At 44.0% G+C, this 20,115-nt stretch overlaps 1 protein-coding gene and 1 pseudogene across 2 annotated transcripts in view; one reads left to right on the forward strand and one right to left on the reverse strand.

Moving 5' to 3' along the window:
- YME1L1 (YME1 like 1 ATPase) overlaps positions 1–20,115 on the reverse strand; it is a 40,016-nt gene that overhangs the window by 12,866 nt on the left and 7,035 nt on the right. Inside the window, exons 3-7 of the mRNA XM_004588447.3 lie at positions 12,399–12,561; positions 6,177–6,275; positions 3,677–3,786; positions 1,747–1,897; positions 1,321–1,404 (exon numbers count right to left, since the gene is read on the reverse strand). Of these exons, the coding sequence (XP_004588504.2) occupies positions 1,321–1,404; positions 1,747–1,897; positions 3,677–3,786; positions 6,177–6,275; positions 12,399–12,561 (607 nt within the window). The remainder of the gene's footprint in view (positions 1–1,320; positions 1,405–1,746; positions 1,898–3,676; positions 3,787–6,176; positions 6,276–12,398; positions 12,562–20,115) is intronic.
- LOC101518948 (adiponectin receptor protein 1-like) lies at positions 17,089–18,477 on the forward strand (annotated as a pseudogene). The gene has a single exon (XR_009246211.1). The product of XR_009246211.1 is annotated as an adiponectin receptor protein 1-like (transcript).

A 20,115-nucleotide genomic window follows, 5' to 3' on the forward strand; every position in this document is an offset into this window, starting at 1 on the left:
ATTCAGAGTGAAAAGTAGCCACTATATCTTACTATGGTCAAAGAGTTATCCAAAAGTCTCAGCTCACATTAAGATACATCTGTACTTTCTTTAGTTAAAACTAAGAATTGCATGACTCTTTTTGTAAGATCTATTCTTATAAGCTCTAAAGATAGAAATTTTAATAATGTTTCTCAAACTTCACTTTAATTAAAATACTTTAAAAATGTGCTGAAACATAGGTCTCCAGCCCAATGGCACAGGGACCCAAAATAATTGGCATTCCTTTAAAAATATTTATTTCCTTTGAAGAGCAGAATTATAGACACACACAGAGAGAGAAAGCAATCTTCCATCTACAAGCTCACTCAACATGACGAGGAAGTGAGAATTCAGTACTGGTCTCCCATGTGGGAGTCAGGGACACAGCCCCTGGCACCTTCACCTGCTGCCTCCTGCGGACACTGGTAGGAAGCTGCAACCAAGAGCCCTGGAACTCAAACTCAGTTACTTTGACATGTCATGCAAGTTTGCCACCTGGTACAATAAATGCTATTCCAAAAGTATTACATAAGTAGGAAAAAAATACAGGGATAAGAAGAAATGCTTCGCAAATCAAAAATATACCCATTTAACAGAGGAAGAGTTTAAAAAATTGAGAATGGCCACTTAGCTTTTCTCTAACAAAGCATTTTTAAAGTATTTATACAGATGCTTAACTGTATGAAGAATACAGAACACAGGGTAAAAGCAAAATGGTAGTTAAAAAATTGAGATCATTTAAACCTAATGATAATATTTCATGTTCTACCAGCAAATTGAAAAAAAAGGGTGACTCATTTAAAGTAACTTTAATAGAAAAATTCAAATGATTAAGCTATCTTCAAAACACAGAATGCTTTCACTTTGCATTTCTATTATAAAACTAGAATTTGTTATTTTTATAATGGGATAGGTATCACTTTCTGAAACTCTGGTGAATAAACCACTATTAGGAATCAACGATCCAGACAGTAAAACCATAAACATTAGTGTTTTATTGCTGTACTCTCAGATTAAATATGAAAAGGAAAATGAATATTTGAAGAAATAAATGAACAAAGCTGAGGGCAGGCCTTGGCCCCAGCAGTGAAGATGCCCACTGGGATGCCCACGCCGACCCCAGAGGACCTGGGGGACAACAACTGACTGAACAGCTGATCCCAGCTTCCTTGGTTCAGGGAGTGAATCAGTGCGGGGCGAGAGCTCGCCTGCTGCCCCTTTCCTCTCTTGCAAATAAAATAAATAAATAAATAAATAAAAGATGTTATTAAGTCTGAAAAATCAAAAAAGAGCCTTTACCAGATAAAAATGGATTTTTTAACAGTCCATAAATGCCAAATAGCAGCAGAACAAACAGAATCAAGCGAGTTCGCCTAAGGGAATCTGGAAGGGAAAGAAAAAATGTGAGTCAAACAACACTGACATGTGACAGCTCAATGAAATGCATACATTACATTACTGATGTTAATTCTTTTCCTTCTCAGGTAATGCAATCTGGCATTCTTTTGCACAGTAGCTTTAATATACTGCCAGCAAACTGCTTCATAAGCCAAGTAGGTTCTTCTTGGAGGAAAAAAACTGCCAATGATATTTCCATTTCCATATAGCTTAAATTACATTCAATGAGAAATCAGATTTTAGAAGGATTTCTTGTAATAAGTTAACTATAGGCCTGTGGCTGTCTAGGTACTCTTCCCAAACACGGGCAGTGTCCAGCACACTTACCATTGGTTTTCTGGGTCAGTGCCTGAGCTTTCAGAAAACCCTCTGCAAAACCAGTTTTAAATGCATCCTGGTGAGCTTCTGGGATGTTTTTGGTTTTCATGAGTTTGTCCAAACTCTCAACATCTGATCCCCTGTCCCGCAAAAGAAACCCCTAAACACACAAACAACACATCATTATCGGGTGACTTAGGAATTCACGCTCTACGCTCTACAATGTTTTGATCACTCAAACACACAAAATTCCACTGAAAGTCTAGAATTAATCTTCATGGTCAAAATGAACAGATTAACATTCAATCAGTAACTGTGAAATTAACATTAGATCCTATTCCTGTCAACAATTAAGTCATAGTACAAAGAAAATTGTATTACTCTGTAAGAAAACCACAGTATAATCAACACAATTCATAGGCTACATGCTACCTTAGGGATCTAATACCAGGGGCTCATATACCGTCACCTTTGGTTGGGGAAAAACTATTATTTTAAGTGTTCACAACTACATTTCATCTACTTGGTCATGTGTCAATGGTGAAGATGTAAAGATAAACAAACAACTCCTCTGAAAGTTTTCAATCTACAGGGTAAAGATATTTAAACAGTCCTCGCGTTACACCTGCCGAGATCACATATGTGCACTGGTTCAAGTCCTGGCAACCCCACTTCCCATTCAGCTCCCTGCCTGTAGCCAGGGAAAGCAGTCAAGAATGGCTCAAACCCTTGGGACCCTGCACTCATGTGGGAGACCCAGAAGAAGATCCTGCCTCCTGGTTTCGGATCGGCACAGCACTGGCCGTTGCGCTCACTTAAGGAGTGAATCAGATGGAAGATCTTGCTCTCTGTCTCTCCTCCTCTCTGTACCTCTGACTTTCCAACTAAGGTAAAATAAATCTTTAAAAAAAAATAGTTGTAGGAATGGTAATAAGGTCATATAGAGAACGGGACATCTAAATCACACAGGAAACAATCTGAACGAGGTAAAAAAACAGTCTTCGGCACTCAACAACTACAAGCAACCTCATGTGACAAGATGGAAACTCAAGAGGACAGAGGGAAAGTGCATGGCATATGCAAAGATGACGACAGAAAACCAGCTGGAAGGGACTAAATCATGAAAAACTGAGTTATCATTGAACTTCATACTAAAATAGAAAAATACACCTACACCATCATTTTAAAAATACCCATATGTGACAGGCTGGAAGGAATACTGGAGGCAGCAAGCTGAGAGGCCAGAAGACTAATTGAGTATTTATTAGAGTGATCTAGGCAAGAAACGGTTAAAATCTGTCTTATGACAGTGGAAACGGTGATTAGGAGTAAAAGAGCTTTAAGTAATATTGGGGAGGCTGGATAAACAGAACCTCAGGGACTAATGGAACAATTTGGCACATCCTCAGTTTTTTTGCAGCTTGAGTAAATGCTACTCGTTGGTAATAGAAGACCAATGGTACAGGTGGAGATCAGGCCTGGTGCTTTGGGTCAAGAGGCTAATCCTCCTCCTCCAAGAGGCGCTGGAATCCCATTTGGGTGCCAGTTTGTGTCCCGGCTGCTCCGTTTCCCATTCAACTCCCTGCATATAGCCTAGGAATGCAGTGGAGGGTGGCCCAAGCCTCCACAGGGGGTGACCCAGGGAAGCTCCTGGCTTTGGATGGGCTCAGCTCTAGCCGTTTCGGCCATTTGGGGAGTGAACCAGCAGGTAGATCTTCCTTTCTATCATTTTCTCTATAAATCTGCCCTTCCATTAAAAAGTAAACCTTTTTAACATCAACAACAAAAGGTAGAGACTGGTAGAAAACACTCTGAGGGAGCTGTCTCCTCAGCAAGACAAGCTGTCTCCTCTTCAAGGCAAGTGTAGTACCTAGAGAGCCGCAAGCACAAACTTGCAAGTCATTGCTTTCTGGAACGGGAAAAACAAAGGTCCAATTACCTTTACGAAGGAAGGTGCTATATTCTGCGTTTCAGCTAATCTTTCAGAGGTGGACTGTAGCCGTCGTGTTCTTGATTTCAAAGTTTTAAAACCCCGAGACTGTATGAAAACTAAATGAAACAGCACCATTTACTATATAAAAATGCCAAAGAATTTGAAAGCCTGAAACCATGATTACAAACTGGACTCCAGTTTTTTACATTCCAACTAAGTTAGAAAACAGGACAGCAACTCTGGTAAACCACAACTTTCCCCAAAACAAATCTGTTATTTACCTTTGTATAATTACCTTTCTATATTCATAGTAATCAAAAATCGTTTTTTAAAACAGGGCAGTAAATCAAAGCATCTCCTAATTCCCCAAGCTGATCCCACTTTCCAGAAGTAACCAGTCAGCAACTCCAAAACGATCCTGGTACACACATACACTATTTATAAGAACTATCCTGACAATGCACATTTTTTTGTATTTGTTTCCTTTTCATTTAACAAAATTCCAGGTATAATTTTCAAATCAGAACAGAGAATGCACTCATAGTTTAATGTGTTTATAGTTTTCCAATTTATCAGAGTACAACTTGTTAAACTTTCTTCCTACTATGGACATTTCCTGGTTGTCACTGCTGACTGTTGCAGCAAACATTCCACACATATATCCTACAACAGCCAAATACCAAAAAGTGAGTCCTTGTGTTTTAAATCCTGACAGTAAGAAACAGCCTTCTAAGAAAGCTGTTAATAACCATGTGCTCTTGATTTGGCACAGTAGCCTAGTGGCTAAATGCTCGCCTTGCATGCGTGGGGTCCTATATGGGATCCAGTTAGTATCCCAGCTGCTCCATTTCCCTTGAGCTCCCTGCTTGTGTCCTGGGAAAACAACAGCGGATGGCCCAAAGCCTTAGGACTCTGTACCAGCATGGGAAACCCGGAATAAGTTTCTGGCTCCTGGCCAGCTCAGCTCCGGCTGTTGCAGCCACTTGGGGAGTGAGCCAGCGGACAAAAGATCTTTCTGTCTGTCTCTCCTTTTCATTGAAAATCTGACTTTCCAATAAAATAAAAATAAATAAAATATTTAAAAAATAACCATGTGCTCCTCAATGAGAAAAACTCCTCTACACTCCTAACAGATGGAATAACATGATCATTTACTTTTGCAAATATCAAAGAAAAAGCACTTAGTTTAACTTGGCATTCCCTGGAGAACAAAGGAGGAATATTTTGGAAAGAATTCTTTTTATTCATTATTTAATTTCTTAAGTGACTGAACATCATTCACATCCTTCACACATTTTCCTATTATTTGCAGAACATGGATGTTATGGATAGGAATACAAATATATATAAAATGCACATATGTATCTCAAACATCAGCTTAAATATGCTTTTGTCTTCCAATTATGTGATACAGTAACTTACAGGGTTAAGGTAGCCAGACCCTTTAACTTACAATACTTTCCATATTTTATTTTGATGGGATTCTATTTCCAAACTAAGATTTTGAAGGTATTTGTTTCCAGATCTTTAAAGTATCTGGAGGGTGAGCACTGTGGCATTGTGCATTAAGCCACCATATGAGCTCCATTTCACATCTTGATTGTCCCTCTTGCAATGCAGATTAACAGCCCAAATTCCTAGGTCCCTGCTTCCTATAGGGCAAACCTGGATGGAGTTCCAGCATCCAGGTTAAACCTGGATCCAGGTATTAAGGTCGTTTGGGAAATGAACCAGTAATGAAAGATTCTTCTATATCTCTCCCTCTTTCTGTAACTCTGGCATTCAAATGACTATATAAATCTTAATAAGAGCTTATCCTATTAAAACATCAAAATATATATTTTTGCAATATGAATGGGAAAAGTATCACAAATAACTATAAGTCTATAGAATTCGCACTGGTTCTGTCATACATCAACAAAGAATTTGAATTCACTGAAGAATATTAGGCTAATTGGCTATATTATTCGTTTTGGAAAAAGGGAACCAAATTCTTACATTATACCAACTGTAAGTTTCAAATATTCTAGTTTCTATATATATATAAATTTATTTATTTTTATTGGAATTTGCAGAGCCAGGAGCTTTCTCCGGGTCTCCCACAATGATTCAGTGTCCCAAAGCTTTGGGCCATCCTCTACTGCCTTTCCAGGCCACAAGCAGGAATCTGGATGGGAAGTGGAGCAGCCAGCATACAAAACAGAGCCCACATGGGATCCTTTGCAAGGCAAAGACTTCAGCCACTAAGCTACTGCACCTGGCCCTAGTTTTATATAGTTATTAAGGTTTTTATTTAGGATTTCAGTACTTATAACACAAGTGAAATGAATCTAAAAGTTTTCTCTTAAGTATCCAACAGTTTCCAAAACACACTTCAAAATTCTGATTCCATATACCCTTTAAGTTCTGTAGTCAACAGCAAATGAATGCTTGTTAAGAAGAGTCTTAAGATAAGAAATAGTTGTATTTTTTTTCTTTTTTTCCCAAAAAAGTTATTGCCTCATACCTGGCCAGTACTGAAGGTCTGAACAAAGGCTTCGAAGAGTTCTTGGATGATGTCTGTATAAGCTTGAGGAACGTAGAGCATTAAACATATCTAAGTGACCTGGAGGGGAAAGGCAAAAATATAAGTCTCATAGTTGCCAAACGAAAACCACCAAAGTCATGTAAAACACAAATCAGTTTATCTAACATTAGGAAAATAATGAGTTTCACCTTTTATTTGTCCATTCATACAACCTCGCTTTTATGAACATCTAATGTATTGCTAATTACTTTAATCTCGCAGCTCTTCAGTTTATTGTCTACAATTCATTAGAGTATATTTTTTTATTTAGTACATAAGTATACCAGTCAATAGAACAAATTCAAATCACTAAAGGATTAAATCAGGATAAAATTAATTAACAGTAATAAAATAAAGTGGTATTTCTTAGAGACAACTTCAAAAGCTCTAATGTAGCCGTACCCCAGTGATTCCTCTTAACTCCTCTTCTTGACTAAAGTGTCCCATGCTACTTTCCTTTTTTTTTCTTTTAAAGATTTATTATTATTGGAAAGCCGAATATACAGAGAGGAGGAGAGACAGAGAGGAAGAGCTTCCATCCGATGTTTCACTCCCCAAGTGAGCCGCAACCGTCCGGTGCGCACCAATCCGAAGCCGGGAACCAGGAACCTCTTCCGGGTCTCCCACGCGGGTGCAGGGTCCCAAGGCTTTGGGCCGTCCTCGACTGCTTTCCCAGGCCACAAACAGGGAGCTGGATGGGAAGTGGAGCTGCCGGGATTAGAACCGGCACCCATATGGGATCCCGGTGTGTTCAAGATGAGGATTTTAGCCGCTAGGCCACTGCACTGAGCCCTCCTTTTCTTTCTAAAGATTCATTTATTTTTATTGGAAAGGCAGATTTACAAAGAGGAGAGACAGACAGATCTTCCATCCACTAATTTGCCCCACCCCCGCCCCTTAAGTGGCTGCAACAACTGAAGCAGAGGTAATCTGAAGCCAGGAGCCAGGAGCCTCTTTTGGGTCTCCCACACAGGTACAGTCCTAAGGATTTGGGCCACCCTGACTGGCTTCCCAGGCTTTAAGCAGGGAGCTGGATAGGAAGTGGAGCATCCGGGGCACGAACCAGTGCACATGGCATCCATCCTGGCGCATACAAGATGAAGATTTCAGCCACTAGGCCACTGCACTGGGCCCCCATGCTGCTTTCTATTCAGGATCCTACAAATTAAATTGTGTAGAGGGCAGTAGTGACTATAGAAACAAAAGGTTATCATTTCTCACTGTATTCTAAGGATTCTTGAATGAAACCCTAGTGTCAAGAAACTCCTTCCTTATACCAAACCAGACACAAAAGCTGGCAACCTGAGGAACAACCTTAAAAGTAAATCAGTAAATATACACATCAGAAGAGTAGTAAGAATAATAATCATAGTAACAGACTTTTTCCTTGATGAATATTTGTTATGCTATTTAGGAGGAAACAGAAAACAGAGGCAGACCACCCATCTTAGCAAAGTTCAAACATGCTTATTTTCTCACCTTGCATTCTTTATATTTGTATTGAAGTAAAGACAAAGCAAGAATAGAAAGAACTAGTAAATGAATTAAAGTTATGCAAAGTTCAGTTTTAAATCAAATCTTCCAATAAGACTATTTAAAACTATGCTTTTGTTCCTGGAATTTTATCACTGGTACTGACATAAAACATCTATTCCTGGGCATGAATGCTCAGCCCTGTCTGGGACATCCTTTCCTCACATCGGAGTGCCTGGGTTCTGTCCTCTGCTTCAGTCTCTGACCTGCTTTCCTGCCAGTGGCAACGCTGGGAGTTGACAACGATGGCGCTCAGAACTGGGCGTTTGGCCCTCCGTGCCCAGACCACCACCAGAAGATCCTGATTCTTGAGTAGGGTGCAGGCCAGCCAGTGCAGAGTGCAAAAGCAGATGGGAGCTGTCTGTCTCTCCATCTCTTAAAGTAAAAAAAAAAAAAAAAAAATCCACTCTTACACTGACATAAAACAAGCATTTGGATATTTTCCCTAACACTTGACTAACAAAAAATACACTCAAGAAACTGCCATCTCTTTGAAAGCAATGCAATGTAAGCCTACTTACTATAATATCAGAATGTTAGAAGACTCAAATAAGAAAATGTGTTTAAGAGGGAGATGATGTGTACAAAATAGCTGTTGACTGGCATACTTGCATCCAGCAGCACATTGCCTCATATCCAACCTGACCTCTGCTTCTGATACACCTTCCTGCTATTGCAACAGGAGGCAGCAGACAATGGCTCAAGAATTTGGGTTCACCTAGCACAGTAGCCTAGCGACTAAAGTCCTTGCCTTAAAAGCGCCAGGATCCCATATGGTCACCAGTTCTAATTCCAGCAGCCCCACTTCCCATCCAGCTCCCTGCTTGTGGCCTGGGAAAGCACTCCAGGATGGCCCAAAGCCTTGGAAGCCTTCACCCGCGTGGGAGATCCAGGAGAGGCTCCTAGTTCCTGGCTTTGGATTGGCGCAGCTCTAGCTGTTGCGGCCACTTGGGGAGTGAATCATTGGATGGAAATCTTCCTCTCTGTCTCTCCTCCTCTAAGTATATCAGTATGTTTTATTTCCAATAAAAATAAAATAAAACCATAAAACCTTAAAGAGAGAGAGAGATCTTGGGTTCTGACACCACATAAAACATTCAAAAGGAACTCCAGGCTCCTGGCTTTGGCCTAGCCCACTCCAGCTATTGTGGGCATTTGGGGAACGAATCAACAGACAGAACAACTGTCTCTCCTCTTAGTCTCCCTTAAAAATAAATAGATACTTGAGGGGAAAAAATGTCAACATTCCATAAAGGGTCATGACTACGTCTTCATCAAAGTATTCTCAGAGATTAGGATACTACAACCTGTAATCCAACAAATATGTGTCAAGTAAAATTAAACTAACAACAACAAAACAACAAAATTTTTTCTAAATCCAATAGGGTACGCTGAATTAGATCGTGGAACCAGAACAAGGTACATTAGAAGCAGCACTAGTGACTTGGAAACCAAATTCTTGAAATCATCTAGTTAAGGTTTAGGCCTTGAGGTTGGGGGCGGCTTGCAGCTCCCTGCAGCGTGGCAGCTGTGGGGGGTGCCCTGCTGGCCAGACCCAATGGTGGGGGCTCAAGCCAAAGCCACTGCTGGAATGCAAGGACTGAATCCTTGGCTTTGTGTGGCCAACGCACCATATGTTGCCAGGTTCTGCCTGCTGACCGCCCAGCAGCAAGCTCTGGGGTTTTTCGGATATATAATTGCTGCGTAGGGACACCCATGAATAAGGCCAGCTTTAGTGTAGGTGAGAGATGAATTCTGGGTGATTCCCAGTAACAGGATCATGAAACTTTTGGGCAAGCGTGGGGACTGAGACCTAATGGTTTGGAGGGGAGTATCCAAAAGATCTATTTGGGTCAGACTGATTCACTAGCTAAATATGAATCCTGAGATGGGCTATGGATAGGGGCCTGTCTGGCAGGGCTAGGTACCATTACTTGACTGGGTGGTGGAATAGTGGACTCTACTCATTTGGCAGGGTCAAGACAATAACCAGAAGGCAAGAGAACTTGGTCCAGTGGCAAACTCATTATGGGAAGTGTGGGCCCAACCCTGTGAAAACACAAGTCTCGCATGTTAGCTCGCAAGCTGGGGTGGCAACGGGCTAAACTAGGAGTGACCATGGCACCTGCTATCACTTATGGGTAAAGGAACTGATGGCAATCGGGGCAGGTCAAGGCAGCACCACCCGAAGCTGCATCCAAAAATAGGAAGTGGGGTGGGCTGAGCTGCAACTGGAACGGGGCAGACTGAGCAGGGCCAAGCAAACCTCAACTCACAAAAAAGAAAAGAAATCAGGATGGAGCACATGTCATTCCAACCTAGGCTCTTACACCTACCGTTCTGCATGAAGCAGGGATAAAATGCCACAGCATCGAAGGCAAAGGCTGAGACAGGTGATGAGCTAAGCCAATTGGGTCACAGCACCCACTGGTACGCGTGTAATTTAAGGCTGGGAATAGACTTGGTTGGGGAGCTGTGAGAATACACCCTTGTAGGGATGGGATTCCCACGGGAGGGTGTGCGGGCTGCAGTGAGGGCTGTGTTCTGGTCTGGATACATGGCTGCAATCTCCCTAGACACAAATGTGGACTGGGGCTGGGCACACCACGCTGGGCTAGACGCCTTCACCACCTGGTGCTATGGAGAACCTGGGCAGATATAAGACGGACGAGGCTGGGTCTCTGCCTCTAATGAGCCATGTGTGAGCAGTGTCTGGGTATGGACAAGCCTTGGCTGGGATAAAATAGCCACACTAAAAACTGGATTGTATTGAAGGCCAGCAATTAGGGCTGGCCCATGGAACCACCAGTAAGCACAAGACCTGGCATAGGGAGAGGTTCTGATAGAGGAGCTTGGGAAGCTCCTCTATCGGAACGCAGCCCCTACAGGTGAGCCCATGAACCACGATATGGAGCAACCCAGACCAGGCCAGAGAAAGATACCCATCATCATACATATGGCATAGATGGGGGACAGACCAGGCTGAACCAGTTCACATCAACCACTGGCGAATCCAAGCACCAGCACAGAGTGTGGGTCAGGCCAACTTCGGTCACAACACATACCAGTGCACATCAAGGAATGCCAAGGTGAGGTGAGCTGTACCTGATGTGGTTGCAGCACCCAAACAGCACAAGTGAGAACGGGGGGCAAAGCTGGCAGGGGGAATGTGGGCTCTCCTGCTGGACAACCCCCCCCACTAGACAGCATGAATTGGGATGGAGGCAGACCAGACCAGACTACAGGGCTACAACACCTGTGGGCCTCATGTGAGGTTGATTGGGGAAGGGCCAGATTGGGTTGACTGTTACTACTGATGCAAGTAAAATTTAGAGTAGGTGACGGTTTGTTGGGCATTGCTGCAGATTCAGAAGGCAGAGGCTGGCACTGGGGGCCAATTCTGTCAAGTAATATGCCAGAATCATCTGGACAGTGCATAACCTGGAGGTGGGAACGGCCTAGTAGGGAGATGGTGAGCACCTCCCTCATGGGTTACCACTCCCACTGGAGAGCACAAAAACCAGGACAGGGGCTTGAGTGGGTAGACAGAAAGGCACACGCCAGTATGTGTGTGGGCTAGATAGTAGATTGGTTGGGTTGAACTAGGCTTCAATGCCCAATGACAAGTAACAGAGTTAAATGGGATATAGGACAGACTGAACAAGCCTGTGCTACATACTGGCATGCATGGGAACCAGGGTAGGGAGCAGGCTTGGTGGAGGTTATGGGGAGCCGCCCCAACTAGGCTGCAGCTCCCACCGGTTTGCATGAGGACCGAGTATGAAGTGGGTAGGATCGAGCTGGACTACAACACCCACTGATTCAAGTGGATGATAGGACTGGAAACAGAAACAGAACTGACCCAGCAATTGCAACAACCAGCATGTGCATAAGCTGATTGGGGAGATGGACTGTGCCAGACCCTGGACTGGCAAATTCACACAAGAATCAGGTTTGGGATCATCTCACATGAAGTTTCTTTGGAGATCCCTCCAACTGAACTGCTGATCTCAGAACCCCAATCATGAAGAGACTGTATCAACCAGTGGATTCTGAATAGGTTTCATTGTGATTGGAATGGCGAGACTGGCACCAATTTAGACCAGTTGAACCATCAAAACTGCTTGAGCAGGACCCTCACAGCGTGCCTCACATCGGGGACCTGGGATGGGTGGGGAGGCTAGGTGGGGCTTTTCCCTTTGTTTCTCCCCTGACCCCAGATACAGGGAAAAAATGCTATTAGTGTGGAAACAATAGTATTACCCACTTTCCAGTAGCCCTTGACCCTTTGTACCCTAATCATCTAAGTAAGATTATAAAAAAAAAAAGAAGAAGAAATCCTCTGGTTAAAAATATTGGTTCAATACTAATTTCCTAATTTTGACAAATGCATCATTCTTCGTAAGCTGTCAAGACTAGGAAAGCTCATAGTCATATCAAAATTCTCTACCATCTTTGTGATTTTTCTTTAAACTTCTGTTACCAATCTCGTAAAAATTACGAAAAAAAAAACACATGCCAGGAATAAACTGGGTTCACAGGATATTCTAGTAAATTATATTTATTATAATTATTATTAGCTGCACTAAAATGGCTTGTTTTACTTGGAACTGAAAATATGCAACATACCATATTTATTTTCAAAGAAGGACTGTGCAGAGACATGAGACGTATGCCAATGAGAAGAAATGCTTTTGCCTTTGCAAAATCCAGGAAGGAGATTTTCTATCAGTTGATCAATCTGTCCAATTTTTAATTCAGATAGTCCAAGATCCCTTAAATTAAGTGTGGGCTGTAAAAGATTAAGTCAATCAAATAAATATTAACATTAACAAGGCATTCAACTTAAAAGCTCATTTTAGTTGCAATAATACAGATTTTTAAAATTTTATTTATTTGAAAAGCAGAAAAGAGATTGAAAAGTTAACTTCTTATTTTTACATTTTTTTCTTAGATTTTATTTATTTTTATTGGAAAGGCGGATATACAGAGAGGAGGAGAGACAGAGAGGAAGATCTTCCATCCAATGATTCACTCCCAAAGTGATGAAACGGCCGGTGCTGCGCCAATCCGAAGCCGGGAACCTGGAACCTCTTCCAGGTCTCCCACGCGGGTGCAGGAACCCAAGGCCCTGGGCCGTCCTCAACTGCTTTCCCAGGCCACAAGCAGGGAGCTGGATGGGAAGTGGAGCTGCCGGGATTAGAACTGGCGCCCAAATGGGTTCCCGGTGCGTTCAAGGTGAGAACTTTTAGCCGCTAGGCCACGCTGCCGGGCCCTGGAAAGTTAACTTTTTAAAAAGATTTATTTATCTTTATTGGGCAGATTTACACACGAAAGACACAAAGACCTTCCATTTTCTGTTCCACTATGAAAATGACCACAGTGGCCAGAACTAAGCTGAGCTGAAGCCTGGAGCCAAGAGCTTTAAGGTCCCATGAAAACGCAGGGTCCCAAGGCTTTGGAGCCGACTACTGCTTTCCCAGACCATAATCAGAGAGTTGAATGGAGAGTAGAGCGGTCAGGACATAAACCACTTCCCATATGGGATCCTGGCGCTTGCAGGAGGAAGATTAGCTAATTGAGCCATTGTGCCAGGCGAGAAATAACAAAATTTACTAATCTACATATCTGGGCATAATACCATGCTGGACATGATGAACTAAATCACTTAAAATTGTTTAAATTATTAAAAATGAAAGAGGAAGGCCTAGGAAGAGAGATAAAGAAAAAAATCACCCAGGGCCTGGTACATGTCCAAAAAACTTTTCTTAAAGCTCTATTTGAATGTTAGAGTTACAGACAGAAAAAAAGAGATCTTCCATTCATTGTTCACTCCCCCACAGAGCCACAACAGCTGCAGCTGGGCCGGTCTGATGTCTTGAGCTTCTTCTGGATCTCTCATGTGAGTGCAAAGGTCCAAGCACTTGGGGTATCCTCTGTTGCTTTCATAAGCATATTAGCAGAGAGACAGATGGGACATGGAACAGCCAGGACTTGAAACTACACCCATATGGGATGGCTGGCACTCACTACAGCACAGGGCGAGCCCCCTCAAACATTTAGTGAAGGAAAAACGAGCCACTAAGCTTGGCCATGGGCAACCCATGAAGACAGCCTTGCTTGAATTTAAGTCTATATAGTTAGTTTTGCTTTACTTGTAGAAAACAGACTGGACAAGAACAAGTAATGGATATTAAGAGTAAGAATTAAGCCCTTAGAATGACAGAGCAAATTACGGACAATACAGAAAACCAGTGGGTTTAGGAAAAGGTTCTGGAAAGTTATGAGAATTACCCCCTTGTCTCATGGCTCCCTGTCAGCCTTTCTGCCAGTCCCATGAGCATGGATCTGCATCATCTGCATCCTCACCCTCCGTCAGCTCACATGACGGGAAGGTCTCTCAACAGAGCTCACTGGAGACACATCCTGCCCTGCCTGGAGGGTCCTAGTCTGCAACATTTCTGGTTCCTGCAACAAGTGGCTCCTGACACTCCTGCATTTGCTGCCACTGTGGCCAATAGTACCCAGCGATTTTCCCTTGGCACTACTCTCGCAACAGTTTCTCTAGCAAGACCCATGTCCCAGAACAGCCTCTGTAACAGAGGTTACAGAGGCCTGGTGCAGCAACAGCTCCTCCCCAAGACCTGCTAAGGCCCTACTCCATGGCAACATCAGTTTGGGGGTGGAGGACTCTTCCCAGACAATTCTATGTCAACACTGGAAGTATCAGCTGCTTCCTAAATATGCTGGTCTGATAAGTTTTTGGCATTCTTTTTTTTATGTCCTATTTGCCATTCTTTCACTTTTTCAATTGTTTGTCAAAATAGAGATCTTAACATACTTAGAAATTAAACAAATTTTTATAATAGATTTCCATTGCTCACGTCATTACACAGTATCTTTCTCCTAGTTGTGCACAAACTGAATAAGAAGGATTAAGTCACTGGAATTTAAAGAATAAAATTTGAGGGACTATCTCAATTTTAGGTACTTTAAATATGATGAGCCTACCCAGATACATTTCTAACTAATCTCTAGGCAAACTACTCAAAATTCAGAGTTTCAGGTTGGAAGTTAACAACATTTGTGTATATACAGACATTAACTGAAGACCAGAAAATGAGTAACAAAATGATGTAAAGAATGTAAATGGATTAAAGGACAGACAAACTATTAAAGAGGCTGGTAATTTTTAAAAGCCAACAAAAGAAAAAGAAAACATGATCAAAGTATAACCATCTATTCAAGGGAGTACTCTGAAAGCAGCTGACATTCTGCAAGAACAAAAGCAAATGATAAGTTAAAGACACACATTTCCAAACAGGCCTGTGTTTAGCACTAAGGAAATCCTCGTCAACTTTAACAAAGTAAGTCTGTAAATAGGCAACAAAACTAGTAGCCAGACTACACCGGGATACAGCACGGATAAAAAGTCCAGATCATTCTTTCAAGAAATCTGAAAGCAACATGCCTTGCATTTTGGAGTGGACTTTGGAAGAACAAGACAATGAAAGAAAAGAATCACCATCTAGCAGAGGTAGTGACTACAGAGGTGAGGTGGATGCTTAAGCAGAATGACTGAGCTTTGTGACACAATAAAGATAGCTGTTAAAGGCTACTAAAAGGATTACTGAGGGTGTATAAGAGGTTACAAGCAGCAAATCTGCACTTGACGCTGGCTTCTGGGGTTTATTTGCCAAGCCCCTAAAATGTTCTTCATGGCTGACTCAGCAGATTCACTTGATGAAACAGTCAAACATTCACCCACAGACAGTAATCACCAGGATGCAGCAATGCCCGCATCCTCTCATCTTTCAGAGCACCAGCTGGTGCCACGGTTCCTCTGCTTCCAATCCAGCTTCTGCTGAGGCACCTGGAAGCTGCAGGTGGCAACCGCCGAAGTCCCTCAGAGACCCGATAGATTTCTTAGCTCCTGATGTCAGCCTGACCAAAATGGGGAGTGAAACAGTGGCTGGAAGATCTCTTTCTTACCTTCCTCTTTCTCTGTCACTCTTTCAAATAAACACACCTTCAAACCACACACACATATATAAATGCAAGTATAGAATATAAATATAGTATGGAATAACTTCATAAAACTACTGAATGAACAATCTAAATCAACACTTAACAGTGTAATTCAATTATAAAACATCAAAAAAGCAGAGGATAAAAAGACATGAAACATATATAAAAACATGAATAACATTACCTTTGGAGAAAAGGATCACAGATGAATTTCTTTGCTTGCATTAATCTTTTCTAAAATATCTAACTGCCGCACAGAACAATTTTGATACAGAACTTGTATCAATTCTCAGTTCAGCTATCCCTGGTCGTAATTAGCCACAAGCAAAATGAATATGGGTGGGTATGGCAGAATATTTTGAGAAAGAGAAACCACATCCATATAATTTTTATTACACATTACTATTATGACTACTGTATTTCTAGTTGTTGTCAATGTCTTGCTTTTCCTAATTGATGAATTAAACCTTATGATATATGTGTACGTACAGGAAAAACAAGTTTTGTGTATGTATTGGAAAAAACAAGCTTGTAGGGTTTGCTGTGATTCATGATTTTTTGGAAATGCTAGGATTTAACCAACATGGAGAAGGGGAACGACTACATGGCATACGCCTATAGCAAGACACAACAGGAACTGTGCAAAAAGTATAAATGTAAGGTATAAGACAAGCTTCATAGAATTACAGGTTGATCCTAAAAAGTGAACTCTTGATTCTCTGCCACTACTCCTGACACTTTCATCAAGAATAAAATTATGGGACCCGGCAGCGTGGCCTACTGGCTAAAGTCCTCACCTTGAATGCGCCAGGATCCCATGTGGGCACCGGTTCTAATCCCGGCAGCTCCACTTCCCATCCAGCTCCCTGCTTGTGGCCTGGGAAAGCAGTCCAGGACAGCCTAGAGCTTTGGGACACTGCACCCACGTGGGAGACCTGGAAGAGGTTCCAGGTTCCTGGCTTCGGATCGGCTCAGCACCGGCTGTTGCAGCTCACTTGGGGAGTGAATCATCGGACGGAAGATCTTCCTCTCTCTCTCTCCTCCTCTGTGTATATCTGACTTTCTAATAAAAAAATAAATCTTTTAAAAAAAATAAAATTATGAACAAACTAAAGAAGCTTTTGGGAAACCTAATCACAGATATCAACATCTGCTCTACATAAAATGTATTCTGAGGCTGTAATTACTGTAGCTGCTCGGCCGCAGGCGGCCACCAGCACCACAGCATGTAGCGCGGGGGACCCTGGCCCCCCAAGCCGAGCCTACCCACCCAGCCCTTGGACCATCACAGGGAGATCTCTGCCCCTAGGAGCTGAGGGACCCCCAGCATTGCTGCAAGCTGAAGCTGCAGGATCCTGCTACAACCAGCCAGATGTCTTCCCACAAAGGATCCGTGACGGTGCAGGGCAACGGGGCGCCTGCCGTTAACAGGGAAGCCGATTCAGTGGAACTGACCAAACTGGGACCCCTGCTGGAGAAGGGCAAGTGGGCGATCACCAGTCCCACAAAAGCTGAAGAGGAGCAAACATGCCCTATGCCCCAGGAAGAGGAAGAGGAGGTGCGGCTGCTCACGCTCCCCCTGCAGGCCCACCACGCCATGGAGAAGATGGAAGTGTTTGTGCACAAGGTCTGGGAGGGACGTTGGAGGGTCATCCCCTAGGATGTGCTGCCTGACTGGCTCAAGGACAATGACTACTTGCTTTACGGCCACAGACCACTCATGCCCTTTCGGGCCTCCTTCAAGAGCATCTTCCGCATCCATATGGAAACTGGCAATATCTGGACCCATCTGCTTGGTTTTGTGCTGTTTCTCTTTTTGAGAATCTTGACCATGCTCAGACCAAATATGTACTTCACGGCCCCTCTCCAGGAGAAGGTGTTGTTTGGAATGTTCTTTTTGGGTGCAGTGCTGTGCCTCAGTTTCTCCTGACTCTTCCACACCGTCTACTGTCATTCAGAGAAAGTCTCTCGGACTTTTTCAAAACTGGACTATTCAGGGATTCCTCTACTGATTATGGGGAGCTTTGTCCCCTGGCTCTATTACTCCTTCTACTGCTCCCCACAGCCACGGCTCATCTACCTCTCCATCATCTGTGTTCCGGGCATTTCTGCCATCATCGTGGCACAGTGGGGCCATTTTGCCACCCCTAAGCACCAGCAGACAAGAGCAGGTATATTCCTGGGACTTGGCTTAAGTGTCGTGCCCACCATGCACTTTACTATCGCTGAGGGCTTCATCAAGGCTACCACGGTGGGCCAGATGGGCTGGTTCTTCCTCATGGCTGTCATGTACATCACTGGAGCTGGCCTTCGTGCTGTTCGCATTCCTGAGCGTTTCTTTCCTGGAAAATTTGACATTTGGTTCCAGTCTCACCAGATTTTCCAAGTCCTAGTGTTGGCAGCAGCCGTCGTTCACTTTTACGGGGTCTCCACCCTTCAGGAATTCCATTCCGGCCTCGAAGGTGGCTGTACTGACGACTCCCTTCTCTGAGCCTTCCCACCTGAGGGTGGAGGAGGAACTTCCCAAGTGCTTTTAAAAATAACTTCTTTGCAGAAGTGAGAGCAAGAATCTGAGTTGTCTGTTTCTAGAAGAAACCTCTTAGAGAATTCAGTATCAACCAACCTTCAGCTCACCTTCACACCTACTGGACATAAACTTCCACTTCCTTCCTGCCCGCTGGGGATGGTGGGGATGGGCCCAGCTTCCCACCACCCTCCCCGGCCTGGAAACTACTGGCCCCTCAGAGACTGTACTTTGAAGCTCATGTTGAGATTTTATCCCCTCCTCTGACCACTTTAGGAAAAAATTAAAAACTGGGACTCTTCGACTGAACCAAGCTGAGTCAGAGCAGCCACGGGCATGCGCGTGATCTATGGCTGGGAACAGGCCTGGTTGGGGAGCTAAGGGCACACCCTAACTGGGTTGAGGTTCCCACCAAGGGGCGCGTGTGCTGGAATGGGGGCTGCGTTCTAACTAGGAAACAGTTGTAGTCTCCCATGGCACTAGTGTGGACTGGGATTGGATGCACCAGGCCAGCCCAGACCCCAACAGCGTCTGGTGTTCTGGAGAACCAGGATGGATGTGGGACTGACTAGGGTAGGTCTCAACCCCCAACTGAGCCATGTGTGAGCTGTATGTGGGTATGGATGAGCCATTGCTGGGCTGAAACATCCAACAACAAGAACCAGAATGGGGTGAAAGCCAGCCAAGAAAAGCCACTGTTCCTGCTAGGACAGGAGGTGAACTGAGTAGGGCTGGCTCATGGACCCCCTGGTATGCACAAAATCTGGCATTGGGAGAGGTTCTGATGGAGGGGCCTGGGCAACTCCTCTGGCAGGACACAATCCCTGCAAGTAAGCGCAAGAAGCATGATAGGAAACAGCCCAGAACAGGCCATGGAAAGTTTCCCACTGGCATACATTTGGCATGGATCGGGGGCAGACCAGGCTGAATCAGTACATGTCATCCATCCACTGGCAAATCCAGACACCAGAACAGAGTGTGGGTCGGGCCAGCTTTGGTCGCGACAAAACCCAGTGCACAATATGGAATGCCAGGGTGAGGTTGCCTGTACTGGATGTGACCGCAGCACCCAACCAGCACATGTGAGAACCAGGAAGGGAGGGGGCAGAGCTGGCAGGGGGATTAAGAGGCTGGTCCCCACGCCGGACAGCTACTCCCACTGACTGGAGAGTGTGGGCTGGGTTGGGGACAGACCAGACTAAGCAGGGCTACAACACCTGTGCGCTGCATGTGGACTAGATCAGGGAAAAGCCAGGCTGGGCTGATTATTCCTACTGGTGCAAGCATAAATCAGAGTGGGTGAGGGTTGTTTGGGCTTAGCCACAGCATCAGCTGACAGAAGCTGGCACTGGGGACTAATTCTGTCAAGTCAAATCACAGAACCACCCGAACAGTGCATAAACTGGGACTGAGAGAGACCTGGGAGAGAAATAGTGGGTTCCCCCCTCTTGGGTTATTACTCCCACTGGAGGGCATGAAAGCTAGGATGGGGGCTGGGGTGGCTAGACAGAGAGGCACTCAACAACATCCATGAGGGCTGGATAGTTGAGCTGCTTAGATGGAACTAAGCTTTAATACCCATTGACAAGTATGAGAGCCAAAGGGGATGTGGGACAGACTGGACTAGTCTGCTACACATACTGGCAAATCAGGGCAGGGGCGCGCCTGGTGGGGGTTACTGTGGGTCGCTCCAACTAGGCTGCAGCTCCCACTGGTTGATGTGAGGGCCAAGTACGTGCTGGGCAGAACCAGGCTGGACTGCAACACCCATTGGTTCCAGTGCAAGTCGGGACT

This window comes from Ochotona princeps, chromosome 10, assembly GCF_030435755.1.
Source record: "Ochotona princeps isolate mOchPri1 chromosome 10, mOchPri1.hap1, whole genome shotgun sequence".
NCBI classification, from domain to species: Eukaryota; Metazoa; Chordata; class Mammalia; order Lagomorpha; family Ochotonidae; genus Ochotona; species Ochotona princeps.